This window comes from Oryzias latipes, chromosome 2, assembly GCF_053564925.1.
Source record: "Oryzias latipes strain Hd-rR chromosome 2, Olatipes_Hd-rR_3.1".
Lineage (NCBI taxonomy): Eukaryota > Metazoa > Chordata > Actinopteri > Beloniformes > Adrianichthyidae > Oryzias > Oryzias latipes.
The window spans coordinates 47,648,130-47,664,135 of NC_136238.1; the positions used below are offsets into that span (position 1 = coordinate 47,648,130).

General features: G+C 44.1%; 2 protein-coding genes across 5 annotated transcripts in view; one reads left to right on the plus strand and one right to left on the minus strand.

Annotated features, from left to right (window-relative positions):
• Positions 1-16,006, plus strand: part of LOC144989296 (uncharacterized) — a 30,816-nt gene that overhangs the window by 12,538 nt on the left and 2,272 nt on the right. The window contains exons 2-4 of one of the 3 annotated variants that reach the window (XR_013653434.1): positions 5,714-13,685; positions 14,871-15,023; positions 15,722-15,987. Coding sequence is in view for 1 of the 3 variants with exons in the window: in XM_078941474.1 (XP_078797600.1) it covers positions 5,714-6,514; positions 12,827-12,957 (932 nt within the window). In the remaining 2 variants the exon portion in view is untranslated. Of the gene's footprint in view, positions 1-5,713; positions 13,686-14,870; positions 15,988-16,006 lie in introns of all 3 variants that reach the window. The other 2 variants (XM_078941474.1, XR_013653435.1) reach the window with 2 other exon arrangements.
• LOC144989386 (uncharacterized) overlaps positions 11,718-16,006 on the minus strand; it is a 167,375-nt gene continuing 163,086 nt past the window's right edge. For both annotated transcript variants that reach the window (XM_078941764.1, XM_078941770.1), the window contains one exon: positions 11,718-12,637. In XM_078941764.1, coding sequence (XP_078797890.1) covers positions 12,604-12,637 — 34 coding nt within the window. In that variant the 3' untranslated portion in view covers positions 11,718-12,603. The remainder of the gene's footprint in view (positions 12,638-16,006) is intronic.

Consider the following 16,006-nt stretch of genomic DNA (forward strand, 5'->3'; position numbering starts at 1 on the left):
TGCAGATTTGAGTTTTGGTTGCAAATTATGGGTTTTGGTTCGCAGATTTTGGGTTTTGGTTTGCAGAATTCGGGTTTTGATTCCTGGTTTTACAGTTTTGATGCCAAATAGTTTAGGCATGAATTTGACACCAGCTTGCTGCTTCGTGTGTCGATTGTCGCGTGCCATACCGCCATGTGAAACTAACGCTACGGAAGCTGTGGGGAGCCAAAAATGCGCCATATAAAAACTCGATGTAGTTATTTTTTTAAATCGCCCTTAACAAAAAATTCGAATTAATTCATTTAATCAATTTATCGCCCAGGCCTAGATTGACTATGACTTTGTGAGCCCGGTGCGTCTTGTGTAGAACTAGGAGGAAGAAGCGCGCACACATGACGTGTGTTGGGGGTGCGTGTTGATTCTTCTGCTCTCTAGCTGCACGCGAGCCTTCACCTGTGCTCTCTGGTACAGACATCTTCTCAGAATATTATTTATTGCCCAGTAATAAACAGGCTGCAAACACTTTGTCACCTTTCTGGTAGCCATGAGGCCTGACAGCCATGAAGAACGCGGGGCAGGAGGCTCCACCTTTGTTTATACAGACATGTTAAATTTGCGCTGCACAAAAAAGTTCCCAAACAAAACATGTAGTGATATTCATGGAAATCTAACAGCGTGTTCATGTTTGGTGTTACAGAGAGAGTGAGAACAGTGATATATATACCCCCCCTCCCAACACAAAATCCTCCCTCGCCGGACAGCTCGGCCACCTCAGGGCTCCAGACTGCGACCAATTGGTTGCATTTTGAGACCAAAATTTGAGAGTGTGCGACTGAATTTTACATGCAGTCGCACATGTGCGACCAGTAAATTTGCCTCCCCCACCCTTCGTATTTTTAATACATTAAACGTAGAAGGGGCACGTCAATAATCAATGAAATAATCAATGAGACGCGAGCGCACACACACACAGGCAGACACACACACTCGCGCACATACTCATGAAACGCGAGCACACATTTGCGTGTTGCCTTGGGGGAGGGGCCTAGAGATATTCGCGCGCGTGAACATCTGTGGGAAGGAAACGGAGACAAATATCATCACAACTTGATATGTGCGTCTGAGCTATGGGTAAGCAAACTATTGATTCATTCTTCCGACCTGCGGCTAATGTACCAGTGCCAGAGTGTACAGCAGGGGTCTCAAACTCGCGGCCCCCGAGATGATATTTTGCGGCCCCCGCCTTAATATGAATGTTCAATTTTAATTCGCCCCACCAGTTTGTATGAAAGACACTTTTTCATTGTCGTGCGCGGAGCTGACCAACCAATCACAGTGGGGTAAATTACTCTTGGGGGCGGGACAATGACAGGGCTTGAAAGCAGGACACCTGACAGCCCCCTCCCTCCCCGGAACACATTAAGGAGTTCCTTACTTTCCTTTAGAACGTATTTTTTGGCTCGTAATTTTCTAAATACATGCAGTCAGTGCTGAACTTTTCTCTAGGTCCACCCTCCTCCCTCCACTCCTGTCTATCTGAAATCAAAAACTGGTTCACCTTAAACCTTCTCAAACTCAATAGCGATAAAACTGAGCTACTTCTAGTAGGTTTCAAATCCACCCTCTCCAAAGCCACAAGTCTTACTCTTTCCATTGATTCATCTTCTGTATCCCCCTCCCCTCAGGTAAAGAGTCTGGGTGTCATCCTAGATAGCTCCTTATCTTTTCAGTCACACATCAATAACATTACTCGGTCAGCCCATTTCCATCTACGTAACATTAATTGTCTACGCCCCTCCCTCACTGTCCCCTCTGCTTCTATCCTGGTCCACAGTCTGGTCACTTCCCGTTTAGATTACTGTAATTCTCTCCTCTTTGGTCTCCCACAAAAAACCTTCAATAAGCTTCAACTGGTCCAGAACTCAGCTGCCTCCATCATCTCCAGAACCCCCTCCTTCAGTCACACCACTCCAGTTCTCCACCAGCTGCACTGGCTCCCCATAACCTCCAGGATCCAATTCAAACTCCTCCTGTTCACCTTTAAGGCCCTCCATAACCTGGCTCCTCCTTATCTCTCCCACCTCCTTCATATCAAAACCCCCTCTCGTTCTCTTCGGCCCTCCTTCTCTGTTCAGCTCTCTGTCCCTCCGGCCCGACTCGTCACCATGGGCAGCAGAGCCTTCAGCTGCTCTGCTCCCAAACTCTGGAATTCCCTCCCTCCTGACCTCCGTAACATAAACTCTCTGCCTGCTTTCAGATCTAAACTCAAAACCTATCTGTTCATTTCTGCCTTCCCATCCTGATTCACTTTAAATTTTATTTATTATTTTTATTGTGCTTTTAATGTCTATTTTTAACCTTTGTTTTGTAAAGTGTCCTTGGGTTTTTTGAAAGGCGCTTTAAATAAAATGGATTATTACTATTATTATTAGGTCGCACAGAACCGGAGGAAAGTTTAGGGTTTTGGTGTCACCCCCGATCACAAACGGTTTATGCACGGCTGTTAGGGCAGCTCACCGCTCCTGCGGGAGTCGGGTCAGCTGAGGAGAATAAATGTCCCACACGTACATACGTGACAGCTAACGGGGCTTGAACTTTAAATATGTGCGAGTGACAAGATTTAGTTTTAGACACTGAAAACACGTTGGGGAAAATGCATCGATAGACGTGTTTGAGATGAACCGGCACCTCGCCTGGATCGTTGGGGAGACCAGGCGGGGGTGGGGGGGTGGGGGGTGAGGTGAAGGCGAATGAAGGAGAACAGGAAGTTGGAGTTGTCCTTAACATTCAATTTAGTTTTAATATTCCTCTCCCCCTCAGTATGTTCTGTGTTATTATATATTTTATGCTTATTTGAATGTTTTGTAATGTATGTAGCCTTTTTTTGATCAATTGGTATTTTATATTATTTTTGTTTGATCACTGTACTACAAAAACCACCAGGACACATGTCCCATAATGCATTGTTTTGTAGTCATCAGGGCAGCTTTCAGTCAGTTCAGTACTACATTTCCAGCTGTGTTCGCTCAGGTGGGGTCTTGCTCCCACCCCTTTCTCCTGATATTTTTGTTTTGATTGACAGTTGATGTTGGAGCAAAAACAAAATCATACGTCTCACACCAGGTGATCTGTGCAGCGTTGAGTTCACCTGGGTGATCTCAAACACGCTTATTGTGTCACCAAGATGAATTTCCATCAGTTTTCTTTACTTATTTGTTCTGTCATGACAGCGATGCTTTTGTCAGTTTACCTTGTTGTTGCATCTTCAAAAGTGCAGAATAAAATGTGACACTGAATTTGAAACAGCACATTGTAATTTCTGCATCTATTATTAAAGTATTTATAAGTAATACAGTGGAAATTAGTAGATCTGGTTAGCATGTTGATTTACGGTATGCGCCCCTAAATTTTCTGGTTGTGCCCCTAAAATTTTCAGTTGGGGGCCACAGGGCTCCTAGAGAAAAAAATTAGTCTGGAGCCCTGCTCCTGGTCGTCCTCCGGACTCATCTTCTCAGCCTCGCTGGTGTGCCAGGCCCGGCCTCATAGGACTTGGTTGCCACTCGTTGCCTGTCACAGTTTGTCCTACAGGCCCCCTCCTCTTTGGTTGACTTTTGGAACCTCAGTGCGGTTCTTTGAGGGGGGGGGGGGGGGGGGGTACTGTCATGGTTTGGGTTTCTTTTGTATTGTTTTTTCCTTTATATGTTGTTCTGTCATGTTTGAGTTCTGTTTCCTGTTTTATTTTGAAAGGTTTCCTGTTTTGTCATGTTTTTGAGTTTTACTTCCTTTGTCCCAATCTGTCCTGACCATGTTCACCTGTGTCTTGTCTGCCCTGTCTGTAAATTAGTCTTGTCCCTGCCTTCCTCTTGTGCTGGTCCATTAACGTCTCTTCTCTGACTGTCTAGTCCATGTCTGTCTCCTGCCACGTTTTCAAGTTTTGCCCACAGTGAGTCTTGTTTTGTTTTACCCTGCTCTGCAGCGCCTTATGTTAATTAAACCCCTTGCCCTGGAACCATTTGCCTCTGCATTCTGGGTCCTTCCTGCTCACCAGCCTTCCCCACCTGACAACTTCCTCGCAAGACAGAAACTTCTTTTGTAGAAGGATGTGTGTGTGGCTCTTAACAGCGCAAGTATGTGTGTTTAAGTAGAGTGCCCACATGCTTCTCTAAGAGACAGCGACAGCAGCGCGCGGGCGGGTGAGACGAGGAGAGAAGGAGAAGAGTGATAAAAGGTTTCCTATAGAAACCCTTGAAGTCTGAACACTGGACTAGCAGAGAAAGGAAATTATCAGCAAAGATGAATGTGTTTAATGTGTTTATTATAGCTCCAATCATGCACCATATGCAAAACCCTAAAAAAAAAAACTTTAAAAAAAAGTGCGGTGGTCACAGCCCTACCAGAGAGCACAGGTGAAGTGCAGCTAGAGAGAGGTCCACTGCAGAAGAATTCACACGCACCCTCGATACACTTGTGTGCGCTCCTTCCTCGAGCCGCTGACACACACACATACTCATTCTACAACACCTATATCAGGGGTGTCAAACTCATTTACCGAGGGCCACATCAGCATAGGGGCTGTCCTCAAAGGGCCAGATATAACATATATATGTTACTAAATGTAATGAAAAATAAATGTAACTACTCCGCAGTGTTAAATAACTCATTTATTTATTTATTTATTATAACTTTTTGAAGTGACAATTACAATTGCATAGAAACATGTTTGCTTGTTATTCTAGCATAAATCCTTTGACATTTGATTCTGTCAGTTTAGGTTATATGGACAGTGGTTAAGTCCTAATGTTTAGTTGACCAATCCGATATTTCAAGTCCAATTCTCCCTAGATATGAATAAATACACACCTTTTTTTATTTTTTTATTTTAAGAAATTAAAAACTTTTATGCTCTCTCGGCTAGAGCCGTGACGGTGTCGGATTTTTGATCACCGCAGTGATGAACCACCAGGGGGCGCGGTGTCGCGGTTAAGCGCAGCCCCCCCCCCCCCCCCCCCCCCAAAAAAAAAAAAAAAAAAACCCACGCAAAATCCTCTGGCTGGCAGCCTGTAGCGCACTTAAGACGGCGCGCAGCTTGTAAAGAAAATGAATACAGTGGAAATGAATAATTAGGCCGCAGTTAATTTGTCATATTTCCTCCTGAAACGAAAACTTCTGTTGTAGAATGAGTGTGAGAGCGTGCGCGACTAGAGAGAGAGAAAGGCGCGGTGGGAGAAAAGGAGACAACAGTCTGAAAGAAAGAAGGAAATTCTGAACACTGGACTAGCAGAAAAAGTAAATTATCAGCAAAGATGAATGTGTTTAATGTGTTTATTATAGTTCCAATCATGCACCATATGCTGAACTGTAAAAAAAAGAAAAAAGTGCGGTGATGCGGTGATGAGGTCATCGTCACAGCCCTACTTGCGGGCCACATAAAATGACATGGCGGGCCACATTTCGCCCGCGGGCCTTGAGTTTGACACATGTGACCTATATAGTTAGTTAATTAGTTAGATACATAGTAGTTACTGTTATTTGTTAATAAAGAATACTGTGTTGTAATTGTATTCATTTGGGACCAGGGGATTTTGTGTTGTTATTTATTTATTTTTTTGGGTGGGGGGGCTGCGGTTAACCGCGACACTGTGCCCCCTGCTGGTCTATCACCGCGTGACAGCTCTATCCAAAAGTCCTGGAAACATATAAAAGGCTCCTTGTTGTGTTTGTGTCCCTGCAGGCCTCCCCCAGCATTGGATGACTGAAGAGGAAGATCTCTGCAAACAGCAGAGGAACTTCAGAGTGGAACGGGAGGAACCAGAACCTCCACAGATTAAAGAGGAACAGGAGGAACCAGAACCTCCACAGATTCAAGAGGAACAGGAGGAACCAGAACCTCAACAGATTCAAGAGGAACAGGAGGAACCAGAACCTCCACAGATTAAAGAGGAACAGGAGGAACCAGAACCTCCACAGATTCAAGAGGAACAGGAGGAACCAGAACCTCCACAGATTAAAGAGGAACAGGAGGAACCAGAACCTCAACAGATTCAAGAGGAACAGGAGGAACCAGAACCTCCACAGATTAAAGAGGAACAGGAGGAACCAGAACCTCCACAGATTCAAGAGGAACAGGAGGAACCAGAACCTCAACAGATTCAAGAGGAACCAGGGGAACTCTGCATCAGTCAGGATGAAGATCAGCTTGATCTGAAGCAGGAGACTGATACCTTGATGGAGATTCCTACTTATGAGGAAGATGAGAACAGTGAAGCAGATCTAAACAATCAGCAGAGCTTTAATGTAACTGATAGTCAGGATGAAGAAGGAAACCAACATGAAGAATCAACATCAACTACAGATGGAGAGACAGAATCAACATCAACTACAGATGAAGAGACAGAATCAACATCAACTACAGATGAAGAGACAGAATCAACATCAACTACAGATGAAGAGACAGACCCACAGAACAGAGATCAGAGGAAGAGAAGAGACAGAAGACATGTCCAAAGTGTGGACAGCTCTCCCATGTCAGCAGGTCAGTGTGACGCTGATGTTAGAAAAAATCCCAAGAAGACAAATCTTGGTAAGAAAAACAAACAATCTCAAAAAGAAGAGAAACTTCCCTCTATCAAGTCTGGTAAAAACTCAAGAATAATTACTAACCCGTCTGACTACATGGTAACTGGGTCTAATGAAAAATGTTATATCTGTAAAGAATGTGAGAAAAGCTTTTGTAACAAATCTCAGTTCAGAAATCACACAAGAATCCATGCAGAAGATAAGAGATTTTCTTGTAAAGAATGTGACAAAAGTTTTAATTACATATCTCATCTCAAAGCACACATGAGAACTCACACAGGAGAAAAGCCTTTTTCTTGTAAAAAATGTGAGAAAAGCTTTAGTCGTATATGTACTCTCAAAATCCACATGAAAACTCATACAGGAGAAAAGCCTTTTTCTTGTAAAGAATGTAAAAAAAGTTTCATTCATGAATTTCATCTCAAAACACACATGAGAACTCACACAGGAGAAAAGCCCTTTTCTTGTAAAGAATGTAAAAAAAGTTTTAGTCTAGTGTGTAATCTCAAAACACACATGAGAACTCACACAGGAGAAAAGCCTTTTTCTTGTAAAGAATGTAAAAAAGGTTTTATTCAAATATCTCATCTCAAAGCACACATGAGAACTCACACAGGAGAGAAGCCTTTTTCTTGTAAAGAATGTGAAAAAAGTTTTAGTGATGTGTCTAATCTCAAAACACACATGAGAACTCACACAGGAGAAAAGCCTTTTTCTTGTAAAGAATGTAATAAAAGTTTTAATCAAATATCTTCTCTCAAATCACACATGAAAATTCACACAGGAGAAAAGTCTTTTTCTTGTAAAGAATGTAAAAAAAGTTTTAGTCATATATGTAATCTCAAAAGACACATTAGAACTCATACAGGAGAAAGACCTTTTTCTTGTAAAGAATGTAAAAAAAGTTTTAGTCTAGTATCTAATCTCAAAAGACACATGAGAACTTGTAGGACTTTTTCTTGATAATGTAGGAACTTAGTGTATAATCTAAATTCGAAACTTTTCTTATAAGAGGTCGACCTCTCAACCTCTGTACCACTGTCAAAGACATTATTTTGCGGGGGGAAAGGTTCTGTATCTCAGAAAAATGTAATATTAAAATAAGCTTTTAATGCTTAAAACTCCTGGGGGAAAACCCCAATGTTCTAATGAACTCCATAGCAACCTGAGCTTTCATTTCATGTACATAGAGCCACAGGCTGATGGCCTCCATACCATATTGATGAAATAACTTCATTAGAGGGAGGCACAAGTGAGAATTGAATGCTTAGAAATGAATTTTTTCTAAAAAATAAAATAAAAAAGTCTTTGGTTGTTTTGATTTGCTACAGGAGGTCCTTTGTTCCCAACACCAGTTAGTCTATAGAATGATACAGTTTAGGACTGCTGAAACTGCTGCTGGATTTACTATTCAGTTATGACGTGTACTTTTACTTCCACTTTTATTACTATTTTAATTTTTACTGACTATTTGTTTTTCTAACTGCTATATTTCTTGTTTGACTGCTGTAACAACTGAATTTCCCTCCAGGGATCAATAAAGTCTTGTCTCGTCTTATTCTGACTTTCTTGGACAGCTTTTTTAGGTTTTCATCTTCTCTAAGCCACAATTATCAAAAGCAACAAAGTAAAGGATCAATACAATTCAATCTATGTGTAATGATACTAGACAATAAGTTTCACTGCTTACAAAATATGTTAAACATTTCACAAAATGAATTATTTTAGATGTACCTGTTAATAGAAATTAGTTGTTTTGAATTATTAGAGTTAACATCTAGTAGAGTTAACACATAGTAGAGTTAAAATCTAGTAGAGATAGATATCGTTAAGATTTTATCTATTAAAATCTGGGCCCTTGGCAACGGGGTACTGGCTTCCTGGGCCCAGCGGCCCTCTCCTCACAGGGAGAGGGATCCCTGAGCTTTCTGGCAAGACCAAGAGCCGGGGATCACATCCCACCTGAGCCGGGGGTGTCCGTGTCCCTGTGGTGTGGGATCGGGTCTTTGCCCCTGAGTGCTGGGCCACGCCAAATTTCCAACTGTGGGCGAGCCTGATTGGGCCATGTTTACAACACTTCTTGTGGACCCCCTCTTCTCCTGGGTGCCTTCCTCCTGGGCGGGGGCGGCTGGCCCCTGCCTTGCTCTTTCTTGGACCAGCCGTGGGCTGGGGTGGGTGGCTGCCTGGAATGCGGGGCGGGTCTCCCTTGGGGGGTCCTGGCTCGTACCTGGGGTTGGGACGGGGGAATGCCCAAAACTCCTGGGTAGTGATGAGGTGCTTGTCTGGGGCTGCGGGCACTCTTCTGGGGCGGGGCCCTGCAGTGGGCCCTCCCGGAACGGCTTGGGGGCTGCTTTCCGTCCAGGGAATCAGTGCAGCTGACGTGTGAAAACTTAGATAATTTAGTCAAAAGCCTTGCAGCAGCATTCTGGAAAACCTGGAGCCGTTCTCAAGATTTATTGCTCAAACATGTGAAGATGGAGTTGCAGTAATCAAGTCGAGATGAAATAAAAGCATGGATGAGCATCTCCATCTCAGAACGCAACACAATTGGACTCATTTTTTCAATGTTTTTAAGATGATAAAGACTAGAACGTAAAAGTGACCCGACATGGGATTCGAGGTATAAAACCGGGTCTGGGGTTACCCTGAGGTTCCTAACAGACGGTTTGATAGAGGAAGCAAGTGGACCGAACCACTGGACTATCTGGGGGGAACTGTCAGGAGCACAGACTAGGACCTCAGTTTTGGGCTTCATTGAGTTGAAGAAAAGTATTATTCATTTAACTCTTGACTGAATCCAGACACCAGCGTAAAATCTGTATTTTAAAAACATCCCGCGGTTTAAAAGTCTGTCCAGGAGGACATAACGGTCAACAGTGTCAAAGGCTGTGGTCAAGCCCAGTAGCAGTAGCACAGAGCATTTTCCTGCATCACTCTGCATCAGGATGTCATTAGTGACTCTGAGAAGGGCTGTTTCAGTGGAGAGAGCTCTGAAAACCTGTCTGAAACTGCTCAAAAGTGCCATGACTAGGGCTGTGACGATAACCGCATCACCGCGGTGACGAGGTCATCACCGCATCACTGCACTTTTTTCTTTCTTTTTTTAGTTCAGCATATGGTGCGTGATTGGAACTATAATAAACACATTAAACGCATTCATCTTTGCTGATAATTTACTTTTTCTGCTAGTCCTGTGTTCAGACTTAACTTCTTTCTATCAGAATATTCTCTCCTTCTCTCCCTCCGTGCCTGTCATTGTCTCTCATAGGCGCCGCGCGCTCTCACTGTCTGCCTCTGCGCTGCACGTGGCTCCTCTTACTCTCACACACAGGCGGCACTTTCAGAAGCACATCCTCATTCTACAACAGAAGTTTCCGTCTCGTGAGGAAATACGACAAATTAGCTGCATTCTAATTATTATTTTTCATTGCATTCATTTCCATTACAAGCTGCGTGCGTTCTTAAGTGCGCGACACGGCCGGCCGCCGCAGGATTTTGTGTTGGGGGGGGGGGGGGTATTACTGTTCTCAGTCACTCTGTAACACCAAACATGAACGCGCGCTGTTAAAGTGCGATGAAAATCACTACATGTTGCCTCGCATGCAGCTAGACAGCTGTCCGCTGCAGAAGGATCAACACGCATCCCCAACACACGTGTGTGCGCGTCTCCTCCTAGTTCTACACATGACGCAGCACGCTCACACAGTCAATCTACAACACCTATATAGTTAGTTCATTAGTTAGATAGGTAGCAGTTAGTTGTTACTGTTATTTGTTAATATAGAATAGTACGTTGTAATTGTATTTATTTCTGTTGATGGGCTGGATGTGGGTCCTGGTGGTGCTGAAGAATGAAAGATCCTTCTACCTGCAGTCATTCCTGAAGGAAGCTGATTGCAGCTGTTCTCTCCTGACAGATGGAATGATGGGAAATGAAGTTCATGTTGAAGTGTGCTCCAAGCAGAACAGAAAGGTCTCAGGACTTGGATCAGCTGCTGCTCTCTGGGAGCGTGCACGTGCTGCTGCATGTGCTTCTGTCATGGCGTTCTGGATGAGCTGCTGAGGTCTGTTTGCATCCAGACTCTCAGCTGCTTTAGTCAAACTGCTGAGCCATGGAACAATGGAGCCGTTTCTGAAGGAAGAGGATCAAACATGATGCTCTGCAGGAAGTGGAGGTTTTTTAGAGTCTCCAGACTGTTTCTGAACGGCCAAAGAAAAGCAGCTGATGTGCTTCTGTCTCCTACCAGCAGGGAGCGCTCTCAGCCGGACAGAACAGATCCTCAATGCTGCTCTGAGAAGGACTCTTCTGTTCCAGAAGCAGAGACTGTTCACATCCAGGAGAATCTGGACTCCAAGGAATCCCAGAGAATCTCCTCTCTGCTGTTTGGACACTTTGACCAGCAGAGGGCAGCAGAACTTTCAGCAACTCTGGATCTGATCCCACAAAAACAATCCATGGATGATCAGATTTCAGAAGATTTGAAGGATCAAAGACAAAGATGTGAGAAGAAAGTCCAGAATGAATCCACTCTGACTTGTCCTCATGTCTCTGAAGCTTGTGTCTTCATGTCTTCACCTCAGAGTTTCTTCTGGATTCCATGTGGATCAATAATATTGATCATGTTCTGTTGTCATCAGAACTTCAGGCTTTTCTCTGCTGATGATCTCTGAGCTGAACTTCTTGGAGGAATTCCTGAATCTGGGATTTGGAGCAAACAGTCAGAACAAAGGAGGTTTCCATTTCTTCTAAGCTCTGCCAGAAGAAAAGAGCTGAAGCTTGAAGCTGAAGCAGCATTTGCTCCCAGAATCTGTCCTCCAGACCAACAAGTCCCACCACAGCCTTGAAGACGTTTCCAGAAGCAGCAGCAGACTGTGTTCCCATGACGACGCTGAAGTCAGCTGCTGCTCTGCAGGAGAAAGTCTGCAGCTCCTCAGTCAGGAAGCTCTTTCAAGCTCGTGCACATCTGTCAGTGCAGCAGCAGAAAGCCTGTTTCCCTGCAGGAAGTCTGAGACTTTTCAAAGTAAGAGCCTCATGTTGGCAGAGATGGGTTGGATTCTTTGATGCTCCAGTGTCTTTTGGATTCAGGATGAGTTCATGCAGATCTAGAAATCCCACCATGATGATCGGAATTTCAAAATAAAAGACTTACAATCACTGCTGGATGAGAAATACATTTACTCTTTATTTTCTGTCAATAAATCATATTTATCAATAAATCCTTGATTGTAAATGATGGATCTAAAGTTGAAAAGAAGTCAAAGTGCTGACTCAGCACAGATCAAAGGAGACACAGATGATTTCCTGGAATGAAGAAAACATCAAACATCATGATGTGATCTGGAACTGAGCTGTTCTTCAGAAGATCCTCCCAAACATGGAAACTGTTGCTGCAACACGTGAAGCTTTGCTTCTGTTGCTAGGTAGATCTGATGGATCAGAAGCAGACTTCTGTCAGCTGGAACTGGGGCTTCTTCCAGACCATGTGACCTCATGGACAAACTTCCAACATGGTTTCAGTGAAATGTGGAGGTTTTCCAGGAAACGTTGCTGCAGTTCCTCCGTCTCATCAAAGGAGAGATTTCTCTGCACTAAAGAAGAAAATCTTCCAGAACAGCTTCAAGCTGCAGAAAAACTGTTTCCATCATTCTGAGGACATTTCTTTAGGCTTCATGTGAAGAAAACAAACTGTTGGAAAAGATGAAAACAGAAACAAAGACGTTTCTAGAAGCTGCAGTTACATAGAACAGCCAGCAGGTGTCTCACTGTGGGAGTCTCCAAAGCTTCACCAACTGCAGATTAAGAAACAAAGTTCTGCCTCCAACCATGAAGGGATTTGAACCCTCAATCTTCTGATCCATGAGGCCACATGGTCTGTGAGGACATCCAGGTCCAGCTGCAGCTGGAGGACACCATCCTCCAGCTGGAGTGGATGAAGGTGCTGCTTGGATTCTGGCTGGATGTCCGTCCGTCCTCAGTCCCTTCATGGCTGCTTCTTCTCTTCTGCTGATGTTTCTGCAGGATGAAGCTCTGACAAACTGTTGAAGTTACTGGAAAACGCTGAGTCTCTTCTTTCTGCAACTTTTGATAACAAAAACATAAAAAACAGAACATAAAAATCATAAAATACAGATTTAGAAACAGGTTTTATTGGGAATATAGTTTGTTTGGTCTTGTTTGTTGTAAAAGTTTGATTTTGCCCCACAACCTAACTTGTATGCAATTTTGTTCGTTCTGGGATTTGATTTGCTGTGTAATCTGTCTGTATAGTAATCCATCCAATCAGAGATGAGTGGGCGTGTCTTCAGAGGAACCATGGAATCATCGTTTCAGTGACGGCAGAGAGTCAAGGCCTGTTCACACCGGGACGAATTTCGCCGGCGATTTTCGCCGACGTTTAACGCCTCGTGACTAAACAAAGGGCACCAACGAGAGTGTGCACACCAACGCGAAAAAACGCCAGGCGTTAAAGCGTCAAAAAAAAAAAACGCCTCGGGTTCGTTTTTTTTTTTCGACGCGTCGCGTCGAAATCTACTCAACCAATGAGAATGGCGCTTTTGCTCACGTGTCTGGAGCTTCTGAAGTTACAGTAAAACACAACTTGGGGGCGCTCAAACACAAAACTGCCTTGCTGAGCACATATACCAGCGAAGAAGATAGACGCCAAGTAGCGTCTACACTGCCGCGAAGAAATAATGACGGACATTCTAAAATATCCCCGAACCAAGCACCAGTTGGAGCTACTGGTGCTTGAAATATTCATGTTTTCTTTGTTTGATTCTGACAAGCGCGTAAATACTTGATCTATTCTTCTGAGAGAAAAGCGACTTTAAGAAGCCTAAAGTTGCGCAGCGCCACCTTGTGTACAGGAGTATTTCTGTTTACATTAAGCGCCATCTAATGTCAGGGAATGAAATTGCATGTTCGCTCGGCTCATCGTCAGCGAAAATCGCCTGGGTGTGAACACAAAAAACGTGGCGAAAAACGCTGGCGAATAACGCCTGGCGAATATTCGTCCCGGTGTGTACGGGCCTTCAGACGTTGGTGAGGAGCGGAGCTGAGGCTGAATGCTCGGAGCTACGATGGTTTTCATCAACTTTCTGTTTAAAATTGTGGAAACTGATGTCATGTAAGTAATGTTTTTATGTAGATGTGTTTAAACTGATGGTTTTTTTATTACAATAAGCAGGAAAATGCTAATTGCAACTCGCTTTAGCATAACGTGTTGGGTTAGTCTGTCACTATGTTTGGTAAAAACGACCTTAAACAAATGTTCAAAGTTCTAAAGGGGACTTTTATGCATTTGACCATAGACTAGTCTGTTTTCACACACCGACCGTCACCGAGCTGCTCGTCTGAGCCGATCACAACCCCCCCCCCCAGACCTCAGAGGTTCCCGCCTCCTCTTCCTCCTCTTCCTCCTCTTCCTCTGCTGCACAGTCAGAAACCGCAGAGTTTGTCTGCAGAACATTTTCTTTCTCCCGCCAACAGTTGCCCTGACCATCAGCTAGCTGAGCACGTGCTCGTTTTATTTCCTGCTTGCTTAAAGTGAAAGGAGCTCTTCAGCTTTTGGCCTCAGTGTAGCAGAGCAGCGACCAGAAACAAACAGAACATTCTAGAGTTTTTAGTTTAAAACTTTTGTTCCCATTTTAGATCATTTCTTTATTGTGAAGCTCTTTGGTTCCTTCAAGGACTTTTAAAGTGCTAAATGAATAAAGTTTCATTCATTCATGATCCTTTTAATAAAATAAATCACATTATTTATGAAATAAAACACTAAACAGTGGATCCTCTCCCGTCTTTTAGGGCTGCAGCTCATCACGTCTCATGTTTAGTGGAGCTGCTGGTCTGAACGTCTGTTTCTCATCCAGTAATGATGAAAAAAGCAAATGTCTGTGTCGTCTGCTGCAGTTCATCATATTTCTGTGTTACCTTTTCACCAGACAGAGTTTATTGCAGGAGTTATGTTCTAAAAATGACCGTAGTGGGTGAAATCCACGGATTCTGATTCCAGACGTTTATGGCAGGAAAACTCCTCTTTTCTCACACAGACAGGAACATTTTCAACATTTTCCTCTCAGAATGAAAACAAAGATCTGATGATCGATCACAGATTTCTGATCTGAAGAGCTCAGTGTTTCTGAACAGGAGACACGGACTGAGGAGATTGATTGACAGGGTCTCCAGCCAATCAGGACACAGAACAGGGTGCTGTTTAAAAAAGGCAGCAGAATTGATCTGAAAGAACGAGCTAAACCGGGAAAGATGAACTGAGACACAGAAAGAGAAGACTGTCCTCTGTTCTGTTTGACAGATTTGAGAGGCTTTCAGATCGGGACACCGACTACAGAAGGAGGGAATAAATGTCACGTCTTGATGGTGGGTCTCTGATATTGTTCAGCGGGCCGGACCAGACATGGAGACGGGCCGGATCCAGCCCACGGGCCGCAGTTTGCCCCCCCCCTGGGTTAGATGAACATAGGACACCGACCTTAGTACTACTAATCCATGAGCACCATTTAGTAAACTGTGTGTACAGAATACTAAACACAGTTTACTAAACGGTGGATTCATCAGTTGTGCTCGTACTGTTGCACAATCACACACATTTTTGCATGTGCGTGTCTCTGAGCAGAGCAGACAGACTCTTAGCTTCGTGTTAGCAGGGATGTGAGGGGGCTGTGGTACAGTGTGCGCAACAGAGGAGACTTCGGACCGCTGTCCGTTTCCCTGTTCTGCCGCCCGGACTCCAGAACCGTGTCCCCCGGGACATTAGTGTCTCCAGACCGAGGACGGGCGGAGGCGACTTTTGGGGGACCAGTCCTGACAAACCGTGCACACAATCCTGTGAATTTGTGTTCCCATTCAGGTCCAGACAAACAAAGGCTGATGGTTGTTCCAGTTAAACCTGTTATTAGCACGGCTAATGTTGTTAGCATGAATGTTGTATTAACCTACTAACTTAATCCTAACCCTTCTTCTGTGTCAGTTCAGCAAAATAAAAGCCCTGGGTGCACGAATTTAAAAAACTATAAGCAAACAAGCACTTAGTAAAAATCACAACAATCATAAACGCCCGTTTAGAAGATCATCTCCCTGTGTGGATCAGAGCTTAGCATTGTTTACTTCATGTCAGCTTCATCCTTTTTCTCCTCTTCATCACAGATTGCCAAGAATTCTTGGGAAAATGCCTGAGTCTGCCCCCCCCACTGGAGGAGGGGGGTCAACAGTCATTGTTTCAACAACCCGCCACGTTCTGTGGCGTCTGAGGTTCTGGCGAGGGGGCGTGTCTGCAGGTGGTCTTCCAGATCCGGCCTCTCTCCTGGACTCAGTGGGTGGTGGTTCTGAAGCTGTCACTTCCTGTCATCTTGATGGACGAGGCACTAAAATTCTTGGCGAGGAACTACATTGAACCAGGAAGCCAGATGCAGGTGGGAGGAGCTTCCAGCG